This window comes from Salminus brasiliensis, chromosome 12 (genome assembly GCF_030463535.1).
Source record: "Salminus brasiliensis chromosome 12, fSalBra1.hap2, whole genome shotgun sequence".
NCBI classification, from domain to species: domain Eukaryota; kingdom Metazoa; phylum Chordata; class Actinopteri; order Characiformes; family Bryconidae; genus Salminus; species Salminus brasiliensis.
The window spans coordinates 7,488,602-7,513,054 of record NC_132889.1 but is presented as its reverse complement, the minus strand read 5'-3'; the positions used below and the strand labels follow the sequence as shown (position 1 = coordinate 7,513,054).

General features: G+C 38.1%; 1 gene segment (V, D, J or C); it reads left to right on the top strand.

The window, feature by feature from the left end:
- The first annotated feature begins 11,383 nt into the window (after nt 1–11,383).
- Nucleotides 11,384–11,809, top strand: LOC140574505 (immunoglobulin heavy variable 1-69-2-like). The segment is given in 2 exon segments: nt 11,384–11,399; nt 11,490–11,809. Coding segments are annotated over 2 exon segments (336 nt in total).
- Nucleotides 11,810–24,453: the final 12,644 nt, after the last annotated feature.

Below are 24,453 nucleotides of genomic sequence, written 5' to 3'. Positions count from 1 at the left end.
ATATTAACATATTATGGAGTTTTTAAGGTGAACTGAACTTAGTGACCTAAGCAACCTTCCTAAATTCTTTTAGTTGATGTGATTTTTTAATTAATTAATGTATTTATTTATTTTACTTTTTATAGTTTCTTTTCCAAAAAGCTTGGCACTATTTGTAAGTGTAAAGGAGTGAATGGTATTCATCAGTATTCTGTCTGAACTCTAGGGGGCGATCAGTCACTACATCTTTGCAGTCATGCAAAAAATATTTTACTGTGTGCTAAAACTATTAAAGTAACTCTATTGGTCAGAGGAGTGTTTATGTAAATTTATGTTGCTTGAAAACTCACCTTAAATATAATATAATCAGCTATTTAATCACCTAATGCTCAAATCACTGTAGCACAGAACTCAGTACATTTTGAACCATCAGAGAGTTTAGTCATGGCACTACAGATTGTTCAGTACTGCGTTCTTATACTGATGCTTACACAAGGTATGTTAGACTTCCCAATACATTGTCATGTGAGAGTATTTTAATACAATCAGGATTATCCTTGATTGGTGAATGTTTTTTTCTTTTTTTTTTTTTTTCTAGACATAAATGCTGAGATCCGACTTGACCAGTCTTCTGCTGTGGTGAAGAAACCTGGAGAAACTGTGAAGATCTCCTGTAAAACAAGTGGTTTCAGCATGACCAGCTACTACATGCAGTGGATACAACAGAAACCAGGAGAAGCTCTGGAATGGATTGGAGAGATGAACTCTGGTTCAAATTCAGCAACTTATGCAGATTCCATGAAAGGTCACTTCATAATGACTGAGGACGTTCCTTCAAGTACACAATTCTTAGAGGCCAAGAGTCTGAGAGCAGAGGACACTGCTGTTTATTACTGTGCTCGAAGCCCCACAATGACTGGAGCTGATGGAGCAGCTGTACTAAAACCACCCACCACACAATAACACTATGACCTTGCAGATGTGAGTTTGAATCCCAAGCCATGCTGGTTTGTCATCAGTGGCCAGTGTCTGAGAGAGCACAATTGGCAATGCTCTCAGAGATTATTGAGTAACTTTCAGTTCTAAATTTCAGTGCAAATGTTGGGCTCAGTTCTGATATATCAATAATGCCCTGCATTGCTGTTGAACACTATGGACCAATCAGGCCTCATCCTGTACTCGTGCAAAATAATGGCAAAACAAGATATGATGTTCGAGAAATTCATTTCCAAATAGTTTCCAAATGTATTATTAATTCATTTAGAATTTATTACATTTACACACCAACATTTTTTATTATGTAATAATAATTTCCCAAGCAAAGTCCAGGAGTCAGAGCTATGATATGTGAAGATAACATTTAGTTGCAATAAACAAGCAAATAAGTATAGTGAGAAGAGGGTACTTAAGTACTTCACTAACTTAAGTGCCACATATTAGATGTATTTACTTAACTTAATGCACTACATTTTTTGGCAGTAGAATTAATGTTCTCTCATTCATATTGCAGTAGGATGTGCTCTTCATTCAGACAGAATAGTGATCTAGTCTGTATTCATATATTTTGATTATAATGTCAGAAAGAATTTTTTTTTTTTTTTATGTTTTAGCTATTTATTTGTTTCATGTTTTCCCCTCACTTGATATGATATAACATTCAAAATATAGCAGTTTTAGTGAAAGTTCAATTATTTGTATATTTGGTGGTATTTGTGTGTAATTTGATGGAACAATATTGTTTGAAAAGTGTTATGAATACAGTGTTACATTTGGAAATTATATCTAACTTGCAAAAAACATAAAGAAAAAAACCTTAAGGACAGTAATTGTGTAGATGTAGTACTTTTTTGATGTTACATAAAAACATCATTCCGTTTGTGTTGAAAACAGGCTCTCTATTAACTGTTGTCCTCAAAATTGTCTTAAATACAATCAACTCCTACAGGTCACTTATTAAGCAAATAAAAAGTACTCCCCTCCCCACTCACTCACTCACTCACTCTATATAAAGCTCTGGAGAACTGTGAAGGTCTCATAGGTTCAAGCCAAACAAAAAAAGATGTCCTCTACAGCTCTACTGCTCCTGCTGGTGGCTGTTTCCTGTGAGATATTTAGTACAATATTTTTATGTTCAATCTCAATATGTAATATTTTTTATATGTCTAATCTCTATGTTGGTCCACAGGTGTTCACTGTTATGAACTGACCCAGGCTGGTTCCATGACGGTCCGTCCAGGTCAGAGTCTGACCATCAACTGCAAAGTTTCCTATTCAGTTACGAGTGAGCATACAGCTTGGATCCGACAGCCTGCAGGAAAAGCTCTGGAGTGGATAGGCTATATCAGTAGTGGTGGGGGCACATATTACAGTGATAAACTGAAAAGCAAGTTCAGCATCTCCAGAGACACTGGAACTAATACAATAACATTACAAGGACAGAACCTGCAGACTGAGGACACAGCTGTGTATTACTGTGCAAGCGAACACAGTGATAGAAAGTCATGCATTCATCTTACAAAAACCCAGAGACTTAAAACTGAAGGCAACTAATACATGATTTTAATCTGGCTGTTCATTACTGCTCATTTCTTACTTCAGAAATGAACATTAAATAGCTTGTCAAAAAAGAACATTAAAATGATTAACATTAAAACATTAAAGTAGATGTAGAATGCATTGTGGTGGTGATAGTGTGGCTTTAAGTGGATGTGACAATTAACTACAAGGATACAGCCACACTTCCAGGTAAGTTCCAGTGATATTTAATGTTGAATGTGTGCAAAAATCAAACACAAACATACAAAACAAAAACAAAACACAAAAGAGCTAAGCTGCACACTCTTTCTACAAAAAGGCCTCAGCGACCTTCACCTGAGGGCTGCAGAGCCTCACAGACATCTACTATTGCTTCAGACTACTCTGTACAAGCTGAACCCCCTCATTGCTTCCTACACAGCCCTTTTAGGTTGTACGCTTCTCCCTCCTCAGCCTGGAGTGGACCAAGTGTCTACTACGGTGGTGGTCATCACACAAACAAACAATGACAATACGACAAATAACATGTAGACAATAATGACCAATATTTTATTTACATCTAATATACAATTATTGTAGTCTTGTTAATGGCCATATTGATGTAAACCGGTAAGTTGAGCTAGCTGTAATTATATTTATATCCTAGGATTATTGGTTATTGTGTGTTTTCCCCTTCTAGGTTAACCATATCCCGGTCCTGGCTGCACCTAGAAAAGGAACCCGCTTACCAGTGCCCTAATTCCCCCAGGATCACCAGGTCTCAAACATGTCACATAGTCACAAGTCTCTACTGTGTAAGTGCTGATGATAAGTCAGATACCAGTGACTTCATCACATGCGTGTATGAAGTATTAAGTTGTTTACTGATGTATAAATAGCAAGATTTGTGACTTTTCTTGGGAAGAAAACATATCTTATGAAGCCTACATACTACTCTGGTATTTTACCTCAGAAAACGCACCGATTTGGCTTTTCAATGGATGATTTGTGTGATAAAAGGTAACCTCAGCTTTTGTTGGCTGGTTTATGCTACTGCCACGGATCCCAACAGCATAGACATAAAATAGTACATGAAAATGACAATCCATGAACCTCCAACACTGTTGTCTTTTCGTCTAAAAGAACATCCAGCAAAACCAAAACAGCCTTGATTTATAATATCTATAACCCCAACATGTACATAACCCCTCCCACTAAAGAAAGATCTAGTCAAAGCTGGAGAAACGGTAAAACTTTACATCGACTTCAGGAGAATATGGTGATGCTGATCCTCAAGAGCAGCTCATCACCTCCAGTGGTGGGGCAGTGTCTGCTTCCATAGTCCTGAAAATGTCCAGTGTTGTGTCATCCCTCCTCAAAACACAGTCCCAAAACCTCTGTGATTAATTTATGTGGTTTTGAGCATCCTGGAGGTGACTGCTTTTGGTTCAGTAGAGGTGCATTGAGACCTTCATGCACTGCCGCCACCAAATCCTGCTGCAAGTCAGAACACAGAAAATAAACAAAGGGCCCTGCTTACAAAGCCAAATTGAAACAAAGACGTGTACAGTATATTAAGAAGCCAGTCAGTCCAGGGATGAGCTGCAGGCTTGTGAAGTTAGACATGAACAAAGCCAATATCATTTTTATCCCACAGGGGGAGACATCACCACAGTCTAAAGCACTTTCAAAGTCAATGAGGCAATATTTTCCATCATTGCCTTCTTATGTAAATTCTTCACTGATCCCCTTCTGTATATGTAGAGTAGAAACAGTCTGGTCTCTGGTATCTCTGACCCTCAATTTCCACCATGATCCTCACCTCTTTACTGCTGTTGCTGACTGCAGCATGTGAGTGTGTTATTTCTCTCAATGAGGAACCATATTAATGCAGTAGACTGACAAACCAGCTTTAACCTGCTGTATTAATGTCTTCTCTGTGTGTGTGTTCAGGTGTCCACTCTCAGGTTGTTCTCACACAGTCTGAACAGTCAGTAGCAGTGGCTCCAGGTGGATCTCAGAAACTGACCTGTGCCTGCAGTGGATTTGATGTGGGCAGCTATAACATGCACTGGGTCCGGCAGGCTCCTGGGAAAGGACTGGAATGGATCATATATTATTATTCTGACTCTGACAAAAGCTCGGCCCAGTCAGTGCAGGGCAGGTTCACGGCTTCCAAGGACAGCTCGAATCTCTACCTGCACATGACTCAACTGAAGCCTGAAGACACTGCAGTGTATTACTGTGCCAGAGACTCACTGTGGTGGAAGTCATACAGACAGCTGTACAAAAACCAGAGAGACAGATAAACAGATGGAGGCTGAAGTCTAGAAGCATTCTAAAGAGGGGGTGGCATGACAAAAGATAAAAGTCTTGTCACTTGATTTTTTTAAGAAATATTAAAATTAACTGCATGAAGTGTCTTTATGATAAGCATGCATCAAACTTCAGTCTACATGGTTTGCAGCCTCATTAGACTATAGCCAATATAACTCACTAGCTGACTCTAGCAGGACCTTCATGAACTGCATTTAGAGAATTTAAAAACTTGTATTTTCTATGTCCTAGCATAAAAATTATTATTGCAATAAGTGTATTACTTTTTTTTTCATTATTATAATATAAACTAAACAGTGCTCAGAAAGTTCATTTAATGTACACTGTTAAAAGGGGTAGTTGAGGAACTTTTTAGGGGTTCTTCAATTTGAAATGGTGGAGGAACCTCTTAAGGTCCTTGAAGGAACATTTTAATTCTAAAATCTTTTTTTGAAGGTTCCTCAAAGCATCTTAAGAGGTTCCTCCACAGTTTTAAAGTGAAGAACATCCAAGTTCAAAGTTTCACAAGAAACTTATGGTAAGGAGAAAACTTGTCAGAACTGTTTAAAATGTTATAAAAAAATGGATTTAAGGCAAGTAAGCAGCATTAAATCAGAGAATGTTATGAATCTTAACATTTGCATTACTTGGAAATATTAGCAAAGATTAGTTTTTGTAAGCAAATAATGCATTTCAGAATTACATAACTGAACTGAAAGTTAAAAAGACATACTAAACATGACTAATCATTTTCTGTAATATTTTTCTGTTTGGCATATGGTACATAGTGTAACTAGAAAAATACTTAAATGCATTAATAAGAAGAAGTGTAGTTAATACACTTATTTGTACATTTGATGATGTTTTGTGTCATTTTGATAACAAAATGCTGTAAAAGACAAAAGAGATGCAAATAAATTCTGCATGAAATTGCACAAACATTAAAATTTTTTAAAAAATCAGTGAATATATGGATGTAGTACTTTTTATGTGAAATGAAGACATTGTTGCTTATACTTGTTGAAACAGACAGAGAAGTTCTTTACATGCACTCTATAAACTACTGTCCTCAAATACTTTTGCCTCCTATAAGTCACGAGATGAAAGTCACACCCCTCCCCACTCACACACTTTATATGAAGCTCTGGAGAACTGAGAAGCTCCCACAGGTTTAAGCCCAACCCAAAAAGATGTTCCATACAACTCTACTGTTCCTGCTGGCGGCTGCTTCATGTGAGCTGTTTATTAAATAATTGATTTCACTAAGTTCATTATATTCATGTTCAATCTCAATATATAATATTTACATGTGTCTAATCACTATGTATTTATGACCCACAGGCGTTCGCTGTATTGAACTGACACAGCCTGATTCCATGATTGTCCGTCCAGGTCAGAGTCTGACCATCAACTGCAAAGTTTCATATTCAGTTACAAGCTACTGGACAGGTTGGATCCGACAACCTGCAGGAAAAGCTCTGGAGTGGATAGGCTATATTGCTAGTGGCGGGAGCACATATTACAGTGATAAACTGAAAAGCAAGTTCAGCATCTCCAGAGACACTGGAACTAACACAATAACATTACAAGGACAGAACCTGCAGACTGAGGACACAGCTGTGAATTACTGTGCAAGAGAACACAGTGATAGAAAGTCATGCATTCGTCTAGCAAAAACTAGACTATCACTGTAAAAAGAACACTGTGATCATTTTACCAGATAGTGTTGCTGTTCTCTCTTTAGTGTCCTCTCTGTGTCTTCTCTGTGCAGAGGTTAGCTAGCTGAATAGCTTATAGCTGGTCATCTGGGTTAGTTTTTAGTCTAGCACCTTCTCACGTTACTGGCTTCCACATGTGGATACCAGCAGGCACATCCCTCTGATTGCTCTTTCTCCCTTCTATGGTCAACCTTGCTGTAGCTTTTAGCACTTTTAGTCTCACTTCTAAATTCTCCTGAAGAAGGCATTGTGTTTAGCCTCAGCTTTCTATAGTGAGCTGGGTGTATATCAATTTTGAGGGCATAAATGATGAGGCAAGAACTGTGAAGAAGTAATTTTGGGGGGTTGGAACTCTGTTTTGGTTATGCTGGATTTTCCTTTGAATAAACAGACAAGAGTGGTTGAGATTCACAGTTTGTCACCTCCATGTACAGAACTTTTATTATTCAGCTACGCCAAGAAAAATATAGTTTCCCGTTCATTGGAACCTTTAAGAAATGCAGACATCAATACATCAAATGTAGAAAATGTTTCTGGCATGGTGTTTTGTGACACATTTAATGGGAAATGTCATTGCCAATGCTAAACAAATTAAAATGGTATTTGGGCTTTCATTAAAGTTATTGAACGTCAAAATACCTTTGTGTTGGTGTTGCACTGTTGTGTCTGTTTACTGTGCCTAATCTCTGTTGTATTGATTGTGTTGTTCTGTATTGTTCCTGGACCTTGTTGCACCACAGCCCTGGAGGTACTTTGCTCCACTGTGTACTTGTTCTCAGATAAAATGACAATATAAGCCTCTTGACTTGACTTGACTTGTTAGGAGTTCACTCTGAACAAAGAGATTTGAGTCTTTTAGGCTGAATAAAACCAATCGACATGAATGAGATGTTTTAGATAACTGAATGGTATTACTTCTAATGAAAAGTTGGAGGCTTTATAACATAATAAGCTAATAACCAGCTAATATTGGTAGAGTAATAAAACTGAGCTTCTAGTTTAACTGCATGTCTAAGGACTGTTACACAGCTACTGCAGCAGCACAAGCTGGTAATATTGCTTTTTATTTTATGTGTGTGCTTTTATTCAGGTGGCCGAATTGATGATAAGTAAAGTATTTTGCTCATAACAATTTTAATATGTCTGAATATTTTAAAGGGCCCTAGAATGTCAAGCTGTATTTACCCTGGCATAGTTGGATAATGAGAGTACAGAAACTAAAACTGACACACCATAAACCTCAATCAATTAAAAAAAAGTGAACCCTCAAATTTGATAACCTGTAGCTGTAATTATCTTAAAATACTCAACTTCAAATCTCCCTCAAAATGATTTTACCAGTATGCCTCACAAAAAAAAAAAAATCAAAGTCTCATACATACTAATAATACACCAAAGAACTCCTTAAACTGATCCCAGTTGACAAGTTTATTTTCTTGAAGGGTTTCAGGCTCTGACAGGCTCCAGGGAAGCATACTGTATATTTTGCTTTCTGTGATTATGTAAAATTCAGTGTTAGAAAAGATGACCGTAATGTTTCATGTATGTTCCTGTAGGGGGCACTCTTTACTCAAAAAGTCAACCAGTCTACTGCACTATCAAAGCCAATGCGGCAATGTTTGACATCAGTGACTTAATATGCAAAACTGCCACTGAACCTGTTCTCTATATATGTAAGGTATAAAAGAAAGGCAGTCTGGTCTCTGCTAACTCTGACCGTCTGAAGTTCCACACACACACACACACACCATGTTCTCCACCTCTTTGCTGCTGCTGCTGCTGATTGCAGCGTGTAAGTCCATTATCTCTTTCAATGAGGAACCATACCAGTGCACTAGATGGATGAACCAGCTTTAATCTGCTGTATTAATGTCTTCTCTGTGTGTGTTCAGGTGTCCACTCTCAGATTGTTCTCACACAGTCTGAACAGTCAGTATCAGTGGCTCCAGGTGGAGCACTACAAACTGACCTGTGCCTGCAGTGGATTCAGTGTGGGAAGCGCTTATATGCAATGGATCCGGCAGGCTCCTGGGAAAGGACTGGAATGGACCATATATTATTATTCTGAGGGTAGCAAAAGCTCAGCCCAATCAGTGCAGGGCAGGTTCACAGCTTCCAAGCACAGCTCATATCTTTACCTGCACATGACTCAACTGAAGCCTGAAGACACTGCAGTGTATTACTGTGCCACATACGCACTGTGGTGGAAGTCATACAGACAGCTGTACAAAAACCAGAAAGACAGATAAACAGATGGAGGGTGAACTGAGTTGGATACACTCTAGCTGGGTTATATATATATATATAAACTAATAGTAAGTGCAAACCAAGTTTTCATGAAGGGTATGGACATGTGGGTATAGAATGTGTGTCATCAGTGTTCATGGTCCTCATTAAATACACATAATACACCTTAACTTACTCTCTTGCATCTCAGCAAGCTTCACTGATGTTTCATTTTGAATGGCAGCCAGACACCTATAGCTCAAACCCTACAAGACCATGCTGATGTACACCCCTGGAACTCCAAGTCCTCACCAAGATCTTGACATCTCATTCGAGAACTCCCTGATTATTTCAGCTGGAAAAATATATCTTCTAAATGGATTTTGCAAATCTGACATGGTCATGCAGATTTCTAATCTAAAACATCTGGAGAACTCAATCAATGCTTGTTCAGTCCATCGTCATCTTGAACCTTTACTTAAGCGGATTCCTACAGGCTGGTCTTCTGTAGTTAGGAATTGCTTGCAACAGATCCAGAATTTAGCATTATGACTTCAGGCCCTTATATTGTGGCCCATCTGGATATACAGGGAGTTCCTGATTTTGACAGAATGGTTGTGCTGTAATTCTTTTTATATACAAATTTGTGTTTCGTTTTTGATTTTTTGAACTACTTTGAAAGTAATTGTAAATTTTTTATATATATGTTGGCTGTAATCCCTCTTAAACAAACGTCGGTGTCATTTTTTTGGACTGGTCCTTTTAAAATGAGATTAACTGATGAAGTCATCTGAATATTCTGTAGATCATGAAAAGACCTGTTCTGAATTCAGCTGTTGTTCACTTAGTTTGGAGAGTCCAGTTTAATTTGGAGAGTCCAGATTAATTTGGAGAGTTCAGATTAATTAGGAGAGTTCAGATCTATAGATGATCACCTGGAAATCGCTGACCGTCTAACATGTCTAATACAGACCATCTCAACATCCTCAACCAGCTGTTATTGACCTGTTGCTGACACCAGAGGTTAAGGGTCCTGGTTAGGATAAGGGCCAGGATGAGGGTTGGTTTTAGGTGTTGGGTTGAAGTTCATGTTAGGATTAGGACTAGGATTAGGAGTTAGTTATAGGATTTAGGGATGGCTGGGTTATGTTTTAAGTAAGCTTTTAAGTCTACTGGATTTAACATATCAGCAGTAAATTGACTTAATGTTAGTAATGCTAAGATATTTACCCCAATGTATTCAGGTGCTTTACCTCACTGATATGTTGTTGGTGTGTTACTGAAACTCTGTTAAAAGTGGTCAAAGGACCACTCCATATAAAGTTTTACCCAAGCTTCACAACTGCAGTTGTGATTTTCCCATAAAGCTTTTAAATATGTTGATTAATCTACTCAGTGCTCAGTGTACATGTGTAACGTTACATGTGCACATTCAACACATCATAATCGTAAGTCATCCAATCCTTCCTATTGCAAATAGGTCACCATCAAACTTATTCAAGTGGCATTTTTGTGTGTGTATATGGATGAGGGGGAGGTATTCAGTTACATATTGGAAAGTAAGCAAAGAAACAAATATCTATTAAAGAATACTGTTTAAATAAAATAATAAAAAACAACAACAAAGACCATTAGTGTTGGACGCAGATGGGATTTGGCCTCTGCCTTTTTACCAGTCTGTGTAGTGATTTTTTTTTCTGTAAAATGTAGTGACTTAACTATAGCACAACATGCAGATATATGAAACACAATTCATTCAGTGTTTTTTGTTCTAGAAGTTAATGTAATAGTAAATTCATTTATGCCATTCATCATGTATTGGATGTAAATTGCAATGAAAACTAAATAAAGACTTATGATACAAACACTAGAAAACAACATTCCGAACATAATTCACTGACATTTAATAGGGACTAGGATTTGGTGTGTTTTTTTTTTCTGACTGTTGTAAAAACAGTTTCTTAAAGGGTCCTTCACCTGAATAATTAATTTCTTGAATTTTAATATGTATTAATAAAAAACACATTACAAATAAAAAAATATTATAAAAATGACAAAGTTGTGTTTTTTATAATATGTTTTTATTTGTAATGTGTTTTTAAAAATATTATAATAATTATTATAAAAATGACAAAGTTGTGTTTTTTAAATGTTTCATATACATTTCAAATGGCTGATAAATAAATAAAGGATAAATTCAGATATAAAAAATGTGCTCCCCTTTACATCAAGTGCCTTAATGGATGATCTTGACATAAACAATGTTTATTTAGTTCTTTATGTTTTAAACAAATAAATGTTAAGCAAATTGGTTCTTCTATGGTATCCTTCTCAAAACCCCATTTGGCCTCTTTATGAGCTTCTGAACACTAGGGGGCGGTCGCTGACCTCATTCTTTACTCATGCAAAATGTACCACTGCTTGCTAATATTACTGACGTAATGCAATTGGTCGTAAGAGTGCATGTATGTAAATACTACATATGTTTATTCTGAGCTTCTCATAAAAATCTGCTTATTCTTCATCTAATGCTCATTTAACTTCATACTGCAGAACTGAATTTACAAACTTTTAAGCCATAAATAAGTTGAAGTATGGAGCTAATGATAGCTTAATGCTGCATTATCATAATGATGCTAACACAAGGTATGTTAGACTTCTTAATACTTGGTCATGTGAGAGTATGTTTTAATACATTCAGGATTATTCTTTATTGGTGAATGTTTTATTTTCTAGATATCATAAGTGCTGAGATCCGACTTGACCAGTCTTCTGCTGTGGTGAAGAAACCTGGAGAAACTGTGAAGATCTCCTGTAAAATAAGTGGCTTTACAATGACAGACTACTACATACACTGGATACGGCAGAAACCAGGAGAAGCTCTGGAATGGATTGGCAGGATGGATGCTGGTTCAAATTCAGCAATATATGCAGATTCCATGAAAGGTCACTTCATAATGACTGAGGACGTTCCCTCAAGTACACAGTTCTTAGAGGCCAAGAGTCTGAGAGCAGAGGACACTGCTGTTTATTACTGTGCTCGACAGCCACAGTGACTGGAGCTGATGGAGCAGCTGTACTAAAACCACACCCCCCACCCACCACCCCAACACACACACACACACACACACACACACACACACACACACACACACACACACATACACAGAGACACTGAACAAATTTAATTTACAGTAATATAAAATAAAATAAAGAACCACTTTACTTTATAATATTATATTAATTATACACACTAGAGAAATGACATTATAAATAATAGTTTATTTTAAACTCATACCAAATTTAGTCAAACATTTAAAGGTTGTGTTTTTTTCATAATAGTTATTAAGTGCTGAAAAAGAAATACATGATCAATTCAGATAGAAAACAATAAGTTTCTGTAATAACTGTGCAGTTACACATTATTCTCTACCAATACACAAGCATACTTCTATATAACTATAACCGCACATTCTCTTCCATATGGTTATACATGTGCATGTGCATGTGTAGAAATAATAACAGTGTGTGTATATAAATGTGTATATTTTTGTTTACATTTTTAATGTATTCACCATACTATTTTTAAGTGATCAATATTTGATCAAAACCTTTAAAATATAATGTCATTAGCATCATTATTTAGTTAGACATGCATAAAGCTAGGAGTGCATAAAAACAATGCATTGAAATTTATGTTTTTGTGCTGCTTTTTCATTGAGTAATTCAGATCAGATGTATTGTATGTATGTTTTTTGTTATATTTTCTCATTCAAACTTTGAATTATTTGAATTATTTGATTATTAGAGATCGCAAAAGTGTTCCCTATTGTGTCCCAACTCAACAAAAGGCCTAAATGTGCATGACTAAGATAAAAGAATCCACATCCCAGAAGCACATTCACATTCCAGAGGGCTTTTATTTGTACTACATTGTGGAAACACATTCAAGGCTTCCTCCTTAATTATCTGATATGTGAAATATGTAAATGTCCTGCCCAACACTACTCCAACCCCACACCTGCCATGGTGAGTATATATTATACAGAGACACCCAGACACACACTAACAAAAGCACTTTATATCAGATACACTGAGAGCAAAGATGAACTGGACTTATATTGTCCTGCTGGCCTCCCTACCATGTGAGTGGACCCATGTTTAATGGTCTTTATGTGCTGTTGCATTCAGATAGAGGTAATTAATAGGTTTCATACCTAAATTAATACCTTTTCCCTCCTTTCAGACGTCTATGGCATCAGCCTGACCTCGTCTCCTGCTCAGGTGAAGCCTCCTGGGGAGTCTGTGAGGGTGTCCTGTCAAATATCTGGATATTCCCTCACAGATTATGGCACAGCTTGGATTAGACAGACTCCAGCGAAAGGCTTGGAGTGGGTCGGGATCATCTGGGGTGGTGGATCCATAGACTATGGAGCTTCCTTTAAGAGTCGCTTCACAATATCCAGAGACACGAGCAGTAACGTGCTGTTCTTGGACATCAGCCGGCTGGAGTCTGGGGACACGGCTGTGTATTACTGTGCAAAGACTGCCACAGAAGTACAGCTCAGTGTGAGCACCATACAAAAACACATGCATCAACATCTGTGTTAGAGTCAGCTTTCATTTATGACAGAGACTCAACCAGCTATTTTACACCTAATTCATGACATGTATTGCTGTTCATCCCAACAAAAAGTTTATTATTTATATATATATATATTTTTTTTCTTTTACAGACATTTGTCTTTGATCAATTACAAAATATGGTTTAGGCTCTACACTAATAACTTCTGTCCTCTCTTCCATGTCATAAATACAAATTTGCATCCCATAGGTCACTACACAAGCAAATACAAGCCCCCAGCCCCCACTTAGTCCCCCCCCCCCCCCCCCCCAGTTGCACTCTATTTAGGAGATGTGACACTCTATTACAGAACTGAGAAGAACCCACAGACCCAACTTTAACACCAACCATGTTCTCTACACCTCTACTGCTCCTGCTGGCAGCTCTATCCTGTGAGTAACTCATTAAACCATAAATTTCACTTCATAGATTACACTTCTGTTTAATCTCAAACTGTAATATGTATTTTTTGTCATCTGACCCCAACATATTGTTTTTTTTATTTATGATTTATAGGTGTTTATTGTATTGAACTGACCCAGCCTGCTTCCATGGCGGTGCGTCCAGGTCAGAGTCTGACCATCAACTGCAAAGTTTCCTATTCAGTTACTAGTGAAAGGACAGGTTGGATCCGACAGCCTGCAGGAAAAGCTCTGGAGTGGATTGGGCGCATCACAAGTGGTGGGAGCACAGCTTACAGTGATAAACTGAAAAGCAAGTTCAGTATCTCCAGAGACACTGGAACTAACACAATAACATTACAAGGACAGAACCTGCAGACTGAGGACACAGCTGTGTATTACTGTGCAAGATACACACAGTGATACGAGTCATGCATTCGTCTTACAAAAACACAAAGACTAAAAACTCAATGTAAATATAAATGAGTTAAGTCAGGTTATTGGTAATTTTACACATTTATGTTGGAATTAGAAATAGGTAGTCATTTTTAGTCCTTAATGCATACAGTTTATTACTAAAGCATCAGTTCATTAAAGGTTTAGACCAAGTGTTTTATCCTTACATAGGAAATTTGGAAAGATGATTCTTGGCTATTATTATCTGCTGTCAATATAAATTTGTCAGGATTATTTTTTTTGTGGACCTATGTTTATGCAGCACATGTTTCCCTAAGAATACAATTTGAACTTCATACAATTTGAACATTTTAAAAGTAACATATCATAAAAAGTAGAATAATATATATGAATGTTACGATTTGCAGCAGCTACACATGGTACGACCAGAATAAGCTCTGTTGAAAACTAAATAAAATGGTTAGACAGTGGGTTAATTATTTGGTTGTGGGTTCAACTACCCAGATCTGCAAAGCTGCCACTGCTTTTGCCATAGCATAACTCAGTGTTTCTCAACCCTGGTCCTGGAGGTACCCTGCCTTGCATTGTTTAGGGCTTTCTCTGGTCCCAACACACCTGATTCAACTCATCAGCTCATTAGCAAGTCATTTAGTCACTGTTTATTTAGGTTTAATTTTAAATTTGACAAATTATTCATAAAGTAGTAAGCAGTTAGTTTAGGCACTTAACTAGACACTACCAAACTAAATTACTGCAGCTAATTATAATATTTACTGGCATTCCTGTTACAAATAAGGTGTGTGTGTGTGTGTGTGTGTGTGTGTGTGTGTGTGTGTGTGTGTGTGTGTGTGTGTGTGTGCGTATCTTCTTTCACTCATGTGACTACTCTGTATGGATTGTGTTCAATTTAATGCCACAACTGATCATAAGCATAATTATCATTTATTTCATTCCTATTTAAAAGACATCAAATAACTTATACACATTGCCACAACATTAGAACCACCTGCCAAATACAACTCTGGGAAAAAATGAAGAGACCACCCTATATTATCAGTTTCTCTGGTTTTACTAATTATAGGCAGTGTGTTTAGTGAAAATAACATGTATTTCATAAACCATGGACAACATATTTTCCTAAATTCCAAAAACAATATATAAATAATGCAAAAAAAATTGCTTTTTTTCAAATGTAAACACATTACTCATATTTGAACTTGAAAAATGACAAAAATGACAAAACTAACTAAATGACAAAATGACTATGGTGAAATAACCTTGGCTGCCAATTACAGCTTTCATGTCTTGGCAGGCTCTCCAGTACGCTTTCACATTGCTGTTGGGTGACTTTATGCCATTTATATTTTGCAAATTCAGATAACTCAGCTTTGTTTGATGAAATATCTAGAATAAAATGGCTGCCCTACACATAGGGATTTTTTTTTTAAGATTTCAACCTGACATTCAGTGAATTCAGGGTACCGCCAACAGAAGGGCTAAAATTCTCCCTGAGAAATGCAAGATCCTCCATGTTTAATTTAAAGTCCAGTAGGGGGCGCCCTGTACTGACGTAAGGCAAACTTCCCATCTGGAGGCTGGTCTAATTGAGCTCATAGCACCATTTTAAAGTCTGAAGTTCTGTGTTTCTATAGTTGCAAAAGTGAAACAACTAATCCTAGCTAATGTTGATACATTAACACAGGTCATGGATGTCTCGTGAAGACATTTCTAAACAACTACAGATCCCACGATCATCAGTTCAAACATGAGTTGTTACATAAATGTAAGTACAAGTTATTGGGAGGTGTAGATACTTAATAGACTCCAACTGTCACTCTAAGCTGAGAGAAAATTGGACCAAATGGCCAGGAACAACCCTATAACCAGCAAGGAACAGCATACGACTGTGAACACATTACACATTTGCATCCCATGGGTCACTTCACAAGCAAATACAAGCCCCCACCCCACCCCACCCCCCGACTACTAGCACTCTATTTAGGAGATGAGACACTCTATTACACTCTGGAGAACTAAGAAGAACCCCAGATTCAACCTCAACACCAACCATGTTCTCTACACCTCTGCTGCTCCTGCTGGCAGCTCTATCATGTGAGTAACTCATTAAACCATAAATTTCACTTCATAGATTACACTTCTGTTTAATCTCAAACTGTAATATTTTTAAGCATCTAATCCCAACATATTATTTTTATGCATGATTTATAGATGTTTATTGTATTGAACTGACCCAGCCTGCTTCCATGACGGTCCGTCCAGGTCAGAGTCTGACCATCAACTGCAAGGTTTCGTATTCAGTTACAAGTGAGCATACAGGTTGGGTCCGACAGCCTGCAGGAAAAGCTCTGGAGTGGATTGGAACTATCTATAGCTTTAATAGCCCAGACTACAGTGATAAACTGAAAAACAAGTTCAGCATCTCCAGAGACACTGGAACTAACACAATAACATTACAAGGACAGAACCTGCAGACTGAGGACACAGCTGTGTATTACTGTGCAAGAGAACACAGTGATAGAAAGTCATGCATTCGTCTTACAAAAACCCAGAGACTGTCATGCCTGCGCTTGTTGTTATGTCTGCCTTTGTTTAGTGTTGCCATGTGCTTGTTTGTGTCTTGTCTGCCCTAGCCACGCCTGTTTACACCATTAGTGTAAATGTCTTCATATAAGAACCCCTTTGTTTCAGCCTTTCTTTGTCTGGTCTTGTGCATGTGTGTGTTCATGGTGGTTTCATGGTTCGTTGATTTGGTCTGTTTATGGGATTCCTGTGTTGTTTGTTTAGTAAGCTTAGTGCTGGTTTGGTTTCTGTTTGTTTTGTTTTATTTTTCCTCTATTAAAATATTCTGCAAGTATGTCCACCTCTGTCTTGTGACAAACCGTGATAGAAGACCAAACCCTATAATGGACCAAGTGGATAATCCCTGGGCCAGATGTGCCATTAGATGGAACCCCTGTTGGGTATGTATGGAAGAGACCTCCTCCACCTGAGGCTGCAGGAGACGGCGAAGGCGGGGTTCCTGGGTCTCTCCCTCATTTGAAGGCTTTCTCCTGTGGAATGGGGAGGATTTTGATGGACAGATGTGGCTTGGTGCGGTTAGCTTTGGGTCTGAGGGCAATACAGGCAAGGCTAACCTGGGCGCCTGGCATGAGTATCCTAGCTTGTGGGTCTGCGTCGACTACAAGGCAAGCAGTACCAGCTGCCCCGTTTCTAGTTCAGTTCCAGCAGTGGTGTCTGTGTCTGTGATGACTGTGCCCAATGCTCCTGTTGCTGTGAAGGCAGTGCCCACCGTTCCTGTGATAACTGTGCCCACCTACCTCTGTTCCTGTCTAGGCGGCCCTGCCCATCTCTGTTCCTGTCCAAGCAGTGGCATCTGTGCCTATTACCAGGCCAGCAGTGCCAGCTGCCCCTGTGTCTTGTTCTGGCGTCAGTGGCGTCTGTGCCTACTCCAAGGCAAGCAGTGCCTGCTGCCCCTGTGTCTAGTTCTGTCCAGGCAGTGGCATCTGTGCCTACTACCAGGCCTGCCACATCTGCTTCAGTGCCGGATCCCTGGTTGTCTGCTCTAGTGCCGGCAACTCCCAGGTCACCCGTGTCTGCTCCAGAATCTGCTCTTAGAATCTGCAGCAGCTCCTAGTAAAAAAGGACGAGCTAAGAAACTTGGAAAGACCAGGGAAAAAAAAACAAACAAAAAAAATAAACACTGTTGGTAAAAAAATAAATAAACTGGTTAGAGCACCGGTTTATTTATCACATGATTGTGGGTTCAATCCTCAGGTCTGCAAAGCTGCCACTGTAGGGCCTTTGAGCAAGCTTAAGTAAACCTAAGCCATATCCAGGTGTAAAGAAGTACAAATACTTTGTTACCTTACTTGAGTAGAATTTTTTTTTGGAGAAATTGCTATTTTGGAGTAATTATATTTCTGCCGACTTTTTACTTCTACTCCTTGCATTTTCACACAATTATCTGTACTTTCTTACAAAAAACACTGCCCAGATAAATCACGCCATCCGGAAACTGTGAATTTGATTGTGGTTGGATGAGAAGTATAAACATATACCATTCTGACACCCTATTGGTTTGTAAATGACCCATCGCACCTGCACGTCATGTACATTACTTACTTTTATACTTGTTTATATTTTTTGAAACCAGTACTTTTACATTGCGTTTTTACTTGAGTAAAAAGCTTAAGTTGATACTTACAGTGCCCTCCATAATTATTGGCACCCCTGGTTAAGATGTGTTCTTTAGCCTCTAATAAATTGAGTTTTTTTCTAAATAATATAGGACCACGATGGTAAAAAGAGTAAAATCCAACCTTTAACTCAAGTGAATTTATTCAGTAGGAAAAAAATCCCACATTAAGAAATAATTGTTTAACATCAAATCACTGTGTGCCACAATTATTGGCACCCCTGATGTTAACCCCTTTTGCCAACAAAACAGCACCTAATCTTCTCTTATAATGTTTCACAAGATGGGAGAATACAGATAGAGGGATCTTTGACCATTCCTCTTTGCACAATCTCTCTAAATCATCCAGCGACTTAGGTCCTCTCCTCTGCACTCTCCTCCTCAGCTCACCCCACAGGTTTTCAATGGGGTTGAGGTCTGGGGACTGAGATGGCCATGGGAGGAGCTTGATTCTGTGTGTGGTGAACCAGTTCTGTGTAGATTTGGCCATATGTTTTGGGTCATTATCTTGCTGAAAGACCCAGTGACTACCCATCTTCAGCTTTTGGGCAGAACCCACCAGATTTTGTTTTAAAATGTCCTGGTATTTCAAAGCATTCATGATGCCATGCACCCTAACAAGGTTCCCAGGGCCTTTGGAAGAGAAACAGGCCCACAGCATCACTGATCCTCCCCCATATTTCACAGTGGGCATGAGGTGCTTTTCTGCATACTCAGCTCTTCTGTTACGCCAGACCCACTTAGAGCATTTGTTGCCAAAAAGCTCTATCTTAGTTTCATCTGACCAAAGCACACGGTCCCAGTGGAAGTTCCAGTACTGCTTAGCAAACTCCAAACGTTTGCGTTTATGATTGTGAGTGAGAAAAGGTTTTTTTCCGTGCATGCCTCCCAAACAGCTTGTTGGCATGCAGATAGCGCCTGATGGTTGTTTTGGAGACTTTGTGACCCCAAGAAGCTACCATTTGTTGCAATTCTGTAACAGTGAGCTTTGGAGACCTTTTTATTTCTCTTATCATCCTCCTCACTGTGTGTGGTGGCAAAATAAACTTGCGTCCTCGTCCAGGCTTGTTTACCACTGTTCCAGTTGTTTTAAACTTCTTAATAATTCCTCTGACAGTAGATATGGACAGGTGTAGGTGAGTGGCTATTTTCTTGTAGCCATTGCCTGACTTGTGGAGGTCCACATACATCTGCCTTACTTGAATGGTATGTTCCTTTGTCTTTCCTATGTTGAAGAGAAATGGCCTCTGTGTCACGTCATATTTATACCCCATGGTAACAGGAAGTTGTGAATGACTAATTAAATGTTCCTACATACTCTGATCAACTTTGTAAACTACTGTAGAATTGACAGAAATACTTTAATAACATTTATTTCCTAAGAAATGTTAGGGGTGCCAATAATTGTGGAACAGGTGATTTTGTGAAGAATAATTATTCAGGGATTAGTCAGGGATTTTTTTTCCCCTTAAAATTCACTAGCTAAAATTCAGAAGCTAAAGAACACATCTTAACCAGGGGTGCCAATAATTATGGAGGGCACTGTATATAGAAGTCTTTTAAATCCTAGTATCTCCACTTCTACCTGAGTAATGAATGTAAATACTTTTGACACCTTTGGCCATAACACAACTGATGACCATGGCTTTCCAAGCTGGAATACGAGAAGCAATTTTTGTTGCCCTGTAAGAAAGCAAAAGTACTTAACTGTTCATTCAGGGTTTTATTAGAATTTGTAAAGGAACGTTTGGCAAACATCTGTCAGTTCTTCAGCAACCCTGTCATTCTTATTTTTTTAATTTAAGCTGAACAGCGATTATAGGTATTAAAGTGCTCTAACAAAGTGTTTCAGATTTAAAGAAATGCTTTAAATGTTAAGTGGTAGGTTTAGCTGCTTGGTTAGGCACTTTCATACTAAATTAATGCAGCTACTTCCATTAATTACTGACATTGTTGCTGCGAAGGGGGTGTAGAATTACATAAAATTTTATGTAACTGAAAATTCATAATCCTTATAATATTTTAAAGTTTTCATATTTTAAAACCAATCAAACAACTTATATCCACAGATCAGCCATGACATTAAAACCACCTGCCTAATACTGTGAAGGTCCCCCATCACACATAGAGGTATGGACACCACAAGACCTCTGAAAGTATCTCTGTGGTATCTGGCACCAAGACTTTAGACTTTAGCAAGTCCTGTGAGTTATGAGGTGGGGCCTACATGGAACACACCAATGAGGTTTTGTCGGTTGTCATTCCTTGTTGCATACCTTTGTGCTTCCCGAGAAGAGCTGCAATTGTTCTGTAGATGGTCTGACCCAGTCATCTAGTCCTCACAACTTGGGCCTTTAGTGCCCATTTTTCCAGCTGCAAACACATCGCCTTTAGGAACTGACCGTTTACTTGCTGCCTTGCCCTGCCTTATCAACCCATTGACAGGTGACACTGCAACCAAATAATCAATATTATTCACTTCAGCTGCGAGTGGCTTTAATGTTAAGACTGATCAGTCTAACATGACGCTGACCTTTTTAACAGGGGGGGATAAATGTCATGTTTCATTTCTGGTCCAGTGGGGTGTACCATTTACTGACATGAAGCAAACCAGTCTAATTCATTCTAAATGCTGATGCAACAATGTCTTACACCACTGCTTTCATATGCAAAACTGTCACTGAACCTTTCCTATATATGTAGAGTAAAAGAGAGACAGTCTGGTCTCTGCTAGCTCTGACTATCTACAGTTCCACACACACCATGATCCTCACCTCTTTACTGCTGCTGCTGACTGCAGCATGTAAGTCTGTTACTTCCCTCAGTGAGCAACAGTATCAATGCACTAGATGAGAAACCAACCTTAACCTGCTTTATTAATATTTTCTGTGTGTGTGTGTGTGTGTGTGTGTGTGTGTGTGTTCAGGTGTCCACTCTCAGGTTGTTCTAATACAGTAACAGTGGCTCCAGGTGGATCCTACAAACTGACCTTTGAACTGCTCATATGTACTGGATCCGGCAGGCTCCTGGGAAAGGACTGGAATGGATTATTTACTATTATGCTGATTCTTATAAAAGCTCAGCACAATCAGTGCAGGGCAGGTTCACAGCATCCAAGGACCACTCAAATGTCTACCTGCACACGACTCAACTGAAGCCTGAAGACACTGCAGTATATTACTGAGATGCACACTGTGGTGGATTTCATATAGACAGATGTACAAAAACTAGAGAGACAGAAAAACAGATAAAGGGTGAGGTCTAGCAGCTTAATATACAAAGCACCAGCATGTAGGGAAAAAAAAGATAATCTCATCTACTGGGACTTCTGTACAGACTGGTGGGGTTATTCTTTCTTATTGAAAGCTTGTAATATGGGGCTAACAGTAGACAGTCATCAGCCAGTTTGGTGTGTCTGAGCCTTGAGGGACAGGAGGAGTGTCTTCAGACTTGACATCTAACTGTAGCCTCACTAGCTTCGTTTCCCACAGTCAGGAGAGTCGTATGTGGGGGAAAAGTTAGGATGAATCTATGGGTCTGTGATTGACAGGGCATTAATTGAGTATTTAGGTAAAATTGTTTGTAGAGTTCTGAGGCCCAGTGTAATATTTTTTCAAGCCCAAAATCCCTGGCAGCTGAATTATGAGTTTACACATATATTATATCTGAAGATGTGATTAAAAAAAAAAGCATGTACTGTTTTTTATTTAAATTATTTTACAAGAAAATAAGTATTTAAGTATATATCCATCTTATATAATGACTTCAAATATGAGTTACATAATTCAACCAAAAAAATCACTGCTGATAATAAGAGAACTCCCTTCTTCCTGGCTAATCCTTAATCAATACAAACCGTGTGTAAAAAATAATTTACATATTGGATGCAAATTGAAATGGAAATTCATTTGTAATCATTTTACATTTAAATATTAAACATAATTTTTGCTTGACCTTGAAAATTCTTAAATGTTAAAAATAAAGATTATTGGATATATTATAGAAACGATACATTTACCAGGTTATTTTTCAACATTGTAAATAATTTTCATAATTTTTAGACGAACCAAACCAAACGTTCTTGGAATCCTCTTTTTGCAATAAATAACATTCATCTGCATTCTGTCTGAACACTAGGGGGCGAAAATTTACCACATTCTCATGCAAAACCTTTCCATTATGTGCTACAATTACTGAAGTAAATATTGGTCAGAGGAGTGTTTATGTAAATGTATGTTGTTTATAAAACGCATTAAAAATCCCAGAAGAATCCAGTTGAACTTTAGGTATTCTAAAACCCTTCATAGCACAGAACTGAATTAGTGAGCTGAATCATGGCACTGAAGATTGCTCAGTATTGCGTTCTTATAGTAATGCTAACACAAGGTATGTAAGACTTCATAATACTTGATCATGTGAGAGTATGTTTTAATGCATTTAGGATTATTCTTGATTGGTGAATGTTTTATTTTCTAGATATCATAAGTGCTGAGATCCGACTTGACCAGTCTTCTGCTGTGGTGAAGAAACCTGGAGAAACTGTGAAGATCTCCTGTAAAATAAGTGGATACAGCATGACTAGCAACTACTTGCACTGGATACGACAGAAACCAGGAGAAGCTCTGGAATGGATTGGCAGGATGGACACTGGTTCAAATTCAGCAACTTATGCAGATTCTATGAAAGGTCACTTCATAATGACTGAGGACGTTCCTTCAAGTACACAGTTCTTAGAGGCCAAGAGTCTGAGAGCAGAGGACACTGCTGTTTATTACTGTGCTCGACAGCCACAGTGACTTGAGCTGATGGAGCAGCTGTACTAAAACCACCCCCCCCCCACACACACTGAAAAAAACAAAGCTATGTTTCTTGTCATACATACAAAAAATGCATTCTTTATTATCCAATACAGAAATTATGTATTTGATAGTATTTTGAGATACAAGATTATTTAAAGATTTATGTATGTTGCTCTCTGTGTCCCAGTTCTCAAGAGACTCACATCATTCTTATTCCAGATTGTTCGGTCTGATCGAACAATTTGTACTTTTTGATCAGACATGCATTTTTCCCCATAGGAATGAATAGGCTGCAAAAATAATGTGTGCACCCTTCTTATCTCACCATCATACAAATACACTATTTACACCCAACCAACCATATAGGGTACCAAAGCAAACACTTTGCAACCGTCTATCAACCACCTGTGACACTAAAGCAACCAGTTGCAATACCACTGCAACCACTGAGCAACCACTTAGCAACACCATAAAAACCATCTAGCAAGATCATAGCAGCTACTTAGCAACATCATATCAACCACCTGGAAACACCAAACAAACCAACTGGTATTAAATCGCAACCACTATGGATTTGCTTAGAGTACTGTATGATAGTCTAGCAAAAAGGTCAATATTTTGAGTTCAATAATGATAGATAACTGTAATAATAATTCATATTTAAATTTTATTAAGAGAATTAAAGTATGTAGTTATAATCAAATCATTGTCCAGAAGATTTCTTATTTACAAAGTAATGATCAAATTTTGAGGCAAGAAATAGAAAAGACATTTAAATTAGATTATTTTCTACTGCCTGCTTCAAGGTCTGATCACCACTTCAGAAAATATGATACAAAATACATAAAATAATGATCATTTATGTTATTTACTATTTTGAATAGCAATCCAAAATGTTGGATTCTTGGTTATAATGTAACATAACATTAAAATATTTAACTAGTAACTAGTACAATCTAGAATATTTGTCTTTATCATAAAAACCCATTCCCCCGTCAAGTAAGCGTGAACTGGACCTAAAACACCCTTCTGTTTTGCTAAGAAATTCTCATCTAAAAGTTCAGATTCAGCACTGATGGTGTTCTTTTATCCCGTCTGTCTGTCCTCTATGCAAACTGACTCAGTCCTCCTGTCTGTATGAAAGGCAGCGCCTTCTTCTCACTCCACTGGAGGTCAGCTAGGCATCTCCAACAGACAGCCATGCTCTGCACATATCTGCTAATTCTGAGCACAGCAGCAACCT